Here is a 10,906-nt window from a genome sequence, read left to right as displayed (position 1 = left end):
CCGGGGCACGAACCCGTGTCCCCTGCATCGGCAGGCGGACTCTCAACCACTGCGCCACCAGGGAAGCCCTGGAATGTGTTTTCTTCTGAGGACCATGATCTCCTGTTCAACTACCGAGCCCATGTTTCCTACAGAACCTTTATCTTACATTGTTGATGCCACTGTCACAATCAGTGAATTGGAAAAATAACAATATTTTATTCTACAGGGGAAGGAGCTGTTGACCCCAGTGACCCTGACAAGGTAAACACACTAAGTCAACTTGCAAAGACTGAGATTTCCCTTTTCCTGACCAGCAAGTACGACATAGGGGATGGTGAAGCTATAGATGGCCAAAGCCTCATGATCAAGTAAGTTTGGGGCTTAAAGAGCACATGTCTCCAATTATGCATCTTAAACCGTGCAAATTCAAATAAGGCCAATTCCTCAAATAATCCATTTTAAAATATCTAAATATTGAAATACATTATGTTTATCCATCAAACATCTAGCTAAAGAATAGTAGATTCTTTGTAATTTAAGAGGGAACTAAATATCATGATACTTTCTTAAAGCCTATCTTGTTTTTTCGTTTTCCTTGTAGTTATTTGATTCCTTTCCTTTAAGAAATGATTAACTCAGCTGGTGAAAGGCCTCACGTAGCTGAAAGGAAATATCTGTTTCAGCGGTCAAAAGAATAGTCAAGGAAATACCTTGAACCTAATTTATTTTCTGGTATAAAATGTTAACGTAAAAGGCACACACGATAAGACATAATGCTATTATCTGATTTATTAGACACCTTGCCTATTAAACTAAGCCTGGATATCTTGACCAACTTTGACTTTTTTTATACCCAATTTCTTGTTCTCAAAGATTTCAAACGAAGCTTTCACACTTTTAATTAATACTGTACTTTTTCAGTCAAGGCCTCGTGGACATTCCACATCAGTCCTTTATATACAGGGTAAGAAAGAATGATCCATCACCATAAATCGAGACGCCTTAAACCAAAGCCAGGTGCTCACCAAACAATACAGTTTTTAAGAACTAATATAACCAAAAGCATTCGCATTAGCACATTAGAACAGTTGTATGTTGGGGTGAGGTGGAGAATGGAAATGGGAGATGGTGAGAAAAGGAAATAAATAAATATTTAAATAATACTTCACACATGACTTCCAAGGTACAGGCCCTGAATTCTGAGGTTGTTTTCATTTGCGACAGGAGCTTTCTGTTCTGCCACTGACATGCTTTGGACAGTGCTCATTTCTAGTTGATTTTTTCCAGATATTCAATCCCATGAAAATGACACAAAAACAAAAAAAACTTAGTGTGCTATGTTGGAATATGTACATATGTGCTTCTTCTCCTAGGCTTGTTTATTTTGTGCTCCGATTATCTCTAAGGATCTGTTTGTTCACGTAGCCTAATACTTGAGTATCTACTCTGTGTCCATGGCACTGGGCTTGAGGCTGAGGACACAGCGGTGAGCAAGCCATTAAGGGTCCCTGCCTTCCGGGGGTCTGCAGTCTGATGGAGAGCACAGCTCACCTGAGGGACCCAGGACAAGCTGCAGGACTCCTACACAAACTTGGCTTCATAAGAGTTGAGGGTAGTTCCTTTAAACTACTGATAATGAAGTCAGATTGAACTTGCAGAGACAGCTCGGGACAGGGCAACAGAAAAAAGGGGGAAAACTGTGGAAGCCGCTCCCTGGGTTCCTCTGAGCATGTGCCAATTACAAAGGTAACTGGAAATACAGATCCTGTGGTTCCACCATGCAAATTAAATTAGGCCAGTTATCCTGTGATCTCATAAGCTCTGTCCTTTAGAAGTAAGAGGAAGAAATGTTTTCATAATTAATTTTGTCTGTTACTTGAGCACCATTTTCTAAATGCAGTCAACTCAAATGTCTGCATTAATGAATGGAGATCATGATTTGGGTAGTCTAAAATATCAAATAGTCTGAACATCGTGTATATTTATACTTATTTCTGAATCTGAGTCTCCATGGTTCTGTGAATTTTTGGAGTGTACATTTCAAAAGCAAAACCATGAAAGTCGGGTGTGTTGGGCAGCAATGCATCTTAGCTAGGAAGGCCTGGTGCATTGTCCTACTTGCCTCAGCCCTTGTGTGGCTCCCTCCCCACTGTATGCTAGAAAAAAGTACTGTCTACTTCTTTAATCAGCATTCCAAGTAGAGCCAGCCAGTGGTTTTATTTATTTATTGACTTACTCTTGTATTTTGTAGTAAAATACACACAACATAAAATTTACCAATCTAACCTTTGAAAGTATACAATTCAGTGGCGCTTAGTACATCCAGAATGTTGTGCAAGCATCACAACTATCTAGTTCCAGAACATTGTTATCACCCCAAAAGTAACCCTGTATCCATTAAGCAGTCATTCCCCAATGACTCTGGGGCATCTTTTCTGCTTTCTGTCTCTGCGAACTTGCCTATTCTGGAAATTTCATATAATGGAATCATACAATATGTGGCCTTTTGTGTCTGACTTCTCTTATTCAGCATATTTTTGGCTGAATAACATTCCATTGTATGGACATACCACATTTATCGTGGACATTTGGGTTGTTGCTCCCTTTTAGCTATAGTGAATAGTACTACTGTAAACATTTATATACATCTTTTTATTTGAATACTGTTTTCAGTTCTTTTGGGTATACACCTAGGAGTGGAATTGCTGGGTCATATGGTAATTCTGTTTTGAGGAACTGACAGACCTTTTTTCCACAGTGGCTACACACCATTTTATATTCCTACCAACAAAGTATGAGAGTTTCCATTTTTCCATAATTCACCAAAATTTATTTTCTGTTTTGTTTATTTTGTTGTTATAGCCACTCTAGTGGGTATGAAGTAATATCTCATTGTGGTTTTGATTTGCATTTTCCCTAATGATTAATAACGTTTCCCTAATGGTTAATAATTAATAATGTTTCCATGTGCTTGTCAGCCTATCTTCTTTGTAGAAATGTCTATTCAAGTCTTTTGCCCATTTTTTAGTTGGATTGTTTGTCTTTTTGTTGCAGAGTTGTAAGAGTTCTTCATATGTTCTGGATGGTAAACCCCTATCAGATATATGATTTGCAAATATTTTCACCCCTTCTATGGGTTGTCTTTTTATTATTGAAGCATAGTTGATTTACAATGTTGTGTTAATTACTGCTGTACAGCAAAGTAATTCAGTTATATATATACGTTCTTCTTTTTAATATATGGTTTATCATAGGCTATTGAATATAGTTCTTTATGCTATACAGTAGGACCTTGTTGTTTATCCATTCTATATATTAAAGCTTATATCTGCTCCCAACCTCCCACTCCATCCCTCACCCAGGCCCACCCCCACCCCCCTCTGGCAACCACCAGTCTGTTCTCTATGTCTGTGATTCTGTTTGTTTCATAGATAGGTTCATTTGTGTCATGTTTTAGATTCCAAATATAAGTGATATCATATGGTATTTGTCTTTCTCTTTCTGACTTATGTCACTTAGTATGATAATCTCTAGTTGTATCCATGTTGCTGCAAATGGCATTATTTCAGGGCTGTCTTTTTATTCTCTTGGTAATATCCTTTTCTGTAGAAGAGTTTTTTAACTTAATGAAATGCAGTTTATCTATCTTTTGTTGTTGTTTCTTGTGCTTTTGGTGTCATATAAGAATTCATTGCTCAATCCAAGATCATGAGAATTTACTCCTGTGTTTTTTTCTAAAGTGTTCTATAGTTTCAGCTTTTACATTTAGGTCTGTGATCCCTTTTGAGCTAATTTTTGTGTATGGTGGAAGGTCGGGGTCCAACGTTATTCTTTTGCATGTGGATGCCCAATTTTCCACCACAATTTCTTAAGGAGACTATTCTTTCTCCATTAGATGGTCTAGACGCTCTTGTCAAAAGCCAATCTACCATACATTTATGGTTTTCTAGACTCTAAATTCTATTCCATTGATCCATATGCCTATCCTTATGCTAGTACCACACTGCATTTATCACTGTAGCTTTGTAGTAAGTTTTGAAATTGGGAAGTATGAGTCTTCCAAGTTGTTCTTTTTCAAGATTCTTTTGTCTACTTGGGGTTCCTTGCAATTCCATGTGAACTGTAGGATCAACTTTTCCATTTATATAAAAAAGGCTATTGGGCCAATGTTTTAATAGATTCAATAACTTACTGCTTTCATAGGCCTCTGGGGTCTAGAAAGCCTTCCTCTGGGCATACTTCAAGATCCTGGTGTTAGCAGAGCCCTTCACTAAGAAGCCCAGTGGATCATCGTGGATAACAACTTGAAATGAAGACTGACCAAGTAGCCTTCCCCAAAAGTGGGATTTGGGTAGTGCCCAAAACAGTCAGTAGAGTTTGCTCCATGATGTTAGGCTAGGCTTACTTCCAAATACATTATACCTTAAGTATATATTTCAAAATCTTGATACTAACAGATAATTATAAAATGTGTCATTGACAAGGAGCTTGGAGACCATCTAGTCTGAGTCTTTATCTCTGAGGTGAGGAAATTCAATTCTAAAATTATGAGAAGCAAGTAGATGGGCACTGACATGCTTTAAATTCATAGGCCATTGATATTCCATTGATAGACGCTTGGAAATACTGATTCGAAAACTCTTATGGAGATGACTTTCTTCCAAGCTAATAAACCAAATTCCTAACTCAAACATGAAATATAGTTCTTGAGACTCTTCATTAGAGAACCAAATTTAACTGAAATCAGACAGTGCCTTTCAGAAGTTACTAAGAAGTAGACAGTCATGGAATGCAGAGCTGTTGGGGATAAAAATAACTGGCTTTTCTCTATCAAAAAACTATTTTGGGGCTTCCCTGGTGGCGCAGTGTTTGAGAGTCCGCCTGCCGATGCAGGGTTCACGGGTTCATGCCCCGGTCCGGGAAGATCCCACGTGCCGCGGAGCGGCTGGGATCGTGAGCCATGGCCGCTGAGCCTGCGCGTCCGGAGCCTGTGCTCCGCAACGGGAGAGGCCACAACAGTGAGAGGCCCGCGTACCGCAAAAAAAAAAAAACTATTTTACCTCCTTGTTAAATAGGTTGTGTTTTTAACTTTCAAAATGCCCCCCTTATTATTAATTACAAAATCACTAGCTTTCCAGTGATGAGTAATTCATCTTCATGAGGGTCCCTGAATAAGGCACTGTTAATCCTTATGCTTGTGAATTTAATTCCATGCTAGTTTCATAATTCTTAATAATTAGATGAGGATGAAGATAATAATACCATACACCTATGTAGTGCTTACCATGTACCAGGGACTGTCCTATGGATATGGATATAGATAATAACACATAACAACATGTATAACATAACAACATCCATGAGTCATGTAATACTCTCAGCAACTCCAAGAGGTAGAGGTTATTACCTGGGTTTTATGTACGAGGAAACTAGGCACAGAACAGACAAAAACCCTTTCCTGGTAGTATAGCTAGTAAGTGGGGCATAGGTTCAAATCCAGACAGTCTTAAATCTTTCCGGGCCTACACTCTTGATCACAAGGTTCTACAACTTGAGGGCAAGGTCACTGTCCTTTGCACTCTTAGGGATCATAGAATAAACAATAAGAATGATAGCAGAGCAGTTATTGTATACCTGATGCTGGGGCATTGCTTCCCAGGCCACAGAGAAGGAATGACATAGAGTAAGGGACATGAAGGCACATGGTGGAATAGGAATAAACATTCTATTTCTGTTTCCCTTCCATATCTTTATGGAATAGGGAGCCTCGGTTTGGGCTATTGCCATTTTGCTAATACTACCAAGCATGGTGGTATTAAAAGGACAAACGAAAAAAAAAGCCTGGTCGGGCTTCCCTGGGCCTGCTGATGCAGGGGACACGGGTTCGTGCCCCAGTCCGGGAAGATCCCACATGCCATGGAGCCGCTGGGCCCGTGAGCCATGGCCGCTGAGCCTGCGAGTCCGGAGCCTGTGCTCCGCAACGGGAGAGGCCACAGCAGAAAGAGGCCCGCGTATCGCAAAAAAAAAAAAAAAAAAAGCCTGGTTGAGGAGTGCTAGGGAGACCTGGGATTACAGCCCCAATCTCACACATTAGCCATTGGACTCTGAGCAAATCATTTCCCCATTTGTTTCCTCATCCATCAGATGGAGAAGAGGGGGAGATGATGGGAAAGGGAGGACTCTGGTGAGTAAACGAAGTCACACAGTGACATCTTATAAATTATAAAGAACTGTACAATTGAAAATCTCTCTCGGACTTCCCTGATGGTGCAATGGTTAAGAATCTGCCTGCCAATGCAGGGGACACAGGTTCGAGCCCTGGTCCGGGAAGACCCCACATGCCGTGGAGCAACTAAGCCCATGTGCCACAACTACTGAGCCTGTGCTCTAGAGCCCGCGAGCCACAAGTACTGAAGCCTGCGAGCCACAACTACTGAAGTCCGCATGCCTAGAGCCCGTGCTCTGCAACAAGAGAAGCCACTGCAATGAGAAGCCCGCGCGCCACAAAGAAGAGTAGCCCCCACTCACTGCAACTAGAGAAAGCCCACACGCAGCAACAAAGACCCAATGCAGCTAAAAATAATAAGTAAAGTAAAAAAAAAGAAAAGAAACTCTCTCTCATTATAACTTATGATTCAACTTATAGTATGTGATCCTTTTGGCCTTTATTAAGCTTGCTTTTCTATGAAAGTATGTGTGTAAGTAGAAGACATTATAGATGGCTTTTATTCATACTTAGCTGCCTGAGTGCTTTAGTTGTCATCTCTTAAGAATTTTTTTCCTATCACATAATTCAGTTTAGGCATCCATCATCCCAGTTGCAAGATTTTCTTGCTTGTAGTCCAAGCTGGCATGAGCAGTAAATGGCTAAGGAGATATTCAAGGTCTGGTGATAAAAATGTATAATCATGTTATTAGAATTTTAAACAATTGGAAATATTTTTTATTTTGTTTTATTTATTTATTTATTTATTTTTGCGGTATGCGGGCCTCTCACTGCTGTGTCCTCTCTCATTGTGGAGAGCACAGGCTCCAGACACTCAGGATCAGCGGCCATGGCTCACGGGCCCAGCCACTCCGCGGCATGTGGGATCCTCCCGGACCGGGGCACGAACCCATGTCCCCTGCATCTGCAGGCAGACTCTCAACCACTGCGCCACCAGGGAAGCCCTGGAAATATTTTTTAGCTTCCACAAACACCAATTCCTTTTCAACCTTGGGCACACTGTAAGGCAGATGGCAGAGGGGGAGGCTCAGGAATGGTCCTGGTCAGAACGTGATAACAGACACCCTTTGAGTGCAATGGCCAAACCTGAGGGACCACACCAGTTTACAAGCACCAGGCGGTCTCATTCATTGACCATGGGATTTGAGCAGAGCTGTGATGAAGAAACTCCCAGGTGTATTTCTTTTATTCTTAACTTTCCTAATTCAGGGAGGGTGGCAGAGTTTGACCAGCCTATCTTACCTATTATATGAACAGCCATGGGGCCAAAACTTGAACCAGTTGATTTATGCTGGTCAGACCATATCTAGAATATTGTGTTTGCATTAAGGTGGGGAGGGGACATGTCTTAAAGTCATTGGCAAACTGAAATGTGAGCAGAACTGGAAACTCTCTTTAACTCCTATTGTGAAGAGGTTTCAGGAACTGAGGGGTTTCACTTGGAAAAAAGAGAAGAGGGGACGTAGACACAAGTCTGGCACTCTCTGCAGGTTGATGAGGGGCTGATGATGAGGAAGGGGAAATCGTCTTGTTTCCTACATCTCTAGAAAATAGGATGTGACCTTCTATAACGATTGAACCTCTTAGGTCTTAGCTGACTTATTTGTAAAATCAGGGATTGGACTGTTGCCCAAGGTCCCCCTCGGTGCTGATGTCCTGTGACTCACTGGGTCCAGTGAGTGGACCGTACTGGAAGGCAGGCCTCTCAGAGTGGGCTTCCCATTTAAGAATGGGCTGTTCCAGTGCTGTGCTCGCCAACAGAGATTTAACGTCAGCCACACAGTTACTTTTAAATTTTCTAGAAGCCACATTTTTAAAAGAAACAGGTGAAATGAATTCTAATATATTTATTTACCCCAATATATCCCAAATGTTGTCATTTCAATATGGAATCAGTGTAAAAAAATTGTTAATGATACATGGTACATTCCTTTTTTCACACTGAGCCTTCCAAATCTGGTGTGTGTTTTTGCCCTTAATGCTTATCGCAGTTTGGACCAGCCACGGCTCAAGTGCCCACTGGCCACCTGCTGACCAGTGTGGATGCCGTCTTGGGCAGCACAGCTTTAGTGACCATGTGAGTGCTGACCACACGTCAGACCCTAGAGAGAGCCTTTACATGCATCTTTCATTCAGTCCTGAGAGATTCCCATTACATAAATGAAAAAAAAAAAAAAAACCCACTATAGGGACTTTGTAATTTGCACAAGTCCACACACCTAGTGAGCAACAGGAGCCCTGATTCAACCTTAGATCTGTCTGACTCAGTGTTCTTAACCATTAGACATACCACAGGGTGAGGTACTGAATTCCCTGTCATGAAACTGGATGGTTATTTACATGTAAGATGTCTGGGGTAGAACTTTGGCAGTGGGTTCCAGTGGAGGCCTGACATAAAGTAGAATTTCAAGAGAAGGGCTGTGTGAGCAGTTTGTCCTCCAGCCACTCCTGAACAAATAAACATTCTTTGTCCCTAGCAGGGCATACTTGAGTGACCTTGGTCATTTTGGTCATCAGATAGCGTCTCTAAAGAGTTGAGCTGGGAGTTTCCTGGAAGCATACATCGTCAGTCATTCCTAGAATATTAGTTCAGATAAGAGACAGTCACTGTATTTACATTTGTTAAAATCACCCAGAGCTTTTATTTTTAACTCGATGTTCCAGCTTAATGCATTTATAATGATGATTGGAGGAGGGAGTTGTGTGGGACAGAAACGATAGATACTTGGCTCTCTAAGCCTCAGGAACAGGGCTGTCTCCCACGTGGCTGTAATGAGCTGTGTGCCCACCTCTGACTCTTGGGGGAGCATTTCTCTGTGCATTCCCAGACAGCCTGTAAATCCCCAGCAGCGAAGGGTCATGGGCCAGAGGAAATGGTTGTGATCATTCTTCTCATACAGACTTGAAATAAATCAGAAAGGAGAAAAATAATGGTTACAGATGGTTTATTGGATCTTATCCTGTTTGCAAAAATAATATATCTGGAATTCACTTTGAAAGTTTCCTCTTGTCCTTTGGGAGCAGTCGCCCCGATGCTTCAAAACATAAACGATGTTTTATTTTCATTTTCCAATTTTCATGCCATGTGAACATTTTCTGCTGTAGTTGAGGAAGAAATTCATCATCCAGTGATACCATGTAATGCCTTGGAAAGAACTGAGGTTCAACGCAATGAGAGTGAAACTTCAGACGTTGTTGGTTAGACCTGTTTGTAATTTAAGGCAACTTCTGTTTATGTTTCCCCCCCACTTTTTTTTTTTGAAGGGACTCCATGTCCAATAATGTTCCCACTTATGTAAAAGGGAGCACACTTGACCATTTGCCTTTTATGTTAAAATCTTTTTATTTAGTTCCATAACCTGATCTTTAATTAGTAAAGGGTGGCTGATTACCCTAAAGAACACATATGAAAAAATAGATGGTTTTAGCACTAACAGAGGGGTTTTCCAGCTCTCGTTACCGAGCAGCTGTTCAGTTCTCTCCCACCCGATGGGTTCGTCCCGCCACCAGACCTGAGGCTCCCAAACACCCATCCTCCTGGCTGCTGTGTCATCCAGCAGCCAAAGCCTCCACAGCCCACACAGGACTTGGGCTCCCACTGGCCTTCACAGTGTTTCATAACTTTCTCAGAGCAGGAAAGCTAACAGCTTCTCTGGCTCCTAAAGGCTTATGATGTTTTCAACAGGCTCAGAAGTTTAAATGTTACTAAAGTTAGGAAAGGGGGACCTTTCCTGCACCCTCCACAGTCACGGGGCAAATTATCCTTCCTTCTCGTCAAAAAGTAGTCTCAGTCTAAAAAGAAGAACAGGTACTTAGATAAGGAATCTTATGACATACTTGTGCCCATGATACTGACACTATAATCTGACAACATCCAGCATATAAAACCCAGATTTTGATTATTAAGCATTCACAAACTTTGGGGAGCCTTAAAGCAGACGTGGTGACGTTCTGTGAGATGACTTTATTTTAAGGGATTCTCTTTGAGGCTTCATCTCTGTAGGTGCTTGTTCACTCCCTTGGGAGAAGCAGATTTTTGTGCATTAGGACTGCTGTCTGAAAGCCTGTCTCTCCTTTCTGTATTTTGTAAGGACCAAAAAGCTGATCATTGATGTGATCCGGAACCAACCAGGGAGCACACTGTCAGAAATCTTAGAGACACCAGCAAGTACAAAACAGGTAATTGGCCTTAGAGTGTAAAATAATAAGTACCTTTGATATGAGTTAATTTTGTTAACAAATCTTTGTGCCAAGTGTTTACTGTTCCCTCAGAGAAACTGTATCTGACACGGTTTGGAAGTAAGGAATTCAACCGAGTTCAGCTATATGTAAAATCCATGGACTATCAATGTAATGAAATAGAAAAATGCAGCACTGAATTTATGCTGAATAATTTTGTCCTAGACTAGGAAGATAGTTCTGGGTCTTTCAAAGCCCCTGAATGGTCATTGTAAACTTTGAGCAGTGAGTGTAGGAAACAAAAGAAAAGAAGAATGGACTACTTAAAAATGAAAACTGGGCTTCCCTGGTGGCGCAGTGGTTGAGAGTCCGCCTGCCGATGCAGGGGACACAGGTTCGTGCACCGGTCCGGGAGGATCCCACATGCCGCGGAGCGGCTGGGCCCGTGAGCCATGGCCGCTGAGCCTCCGCGTCCGGAGCCTGTGCTCCGCGATGGGAGAGGCCACAGCAGTGAGAGGC

General features: G+C 41.6%; 1 protein-coding gene across 1 annotated transcript in view; it reads left to right on the top strand.

Annotated features, from left to right (window-relative positions):
* IQGAP2 (IQ motif containing GTPase activating protein 2) overlaps positions 1 to 10,906 on the top strand; it is a 293,348-nt gene that overhangs the window by 270,369 nt on the left and 12,073 nt on the right. The window contains 2 exon segments of the mRNA XM_007461600.1: positions 209 to 350; positions 10,300 to 10,387. Coding sequence (XP_007461662.1) covers positions 209 to 350; positions 10,300 to 10,387 — 230 coding nt within the window.

Source organism: Lipotes vexillifer, unplaced genomic scaffold (assembly GCF_000442215.2).
Source record: "Lipotes vexillifer unplaced genomic scaffold, Lipotes_vexillifer_v1.1 scaffold779, whole genome shotgun sequence".
In the NCBI taxonomy this organism is placed as follows: Eukaryota; Metazoa; Chordata; class Mammalia; order Artiodactyla; family Lipotidae; genus Lipotes; species Lipotes vexillifer.
The sequence above is the reverse complement of the archived record's forward strand: the minus strand, read 5'-3'. Positions and strand labels throughout refer to the sequence as shown.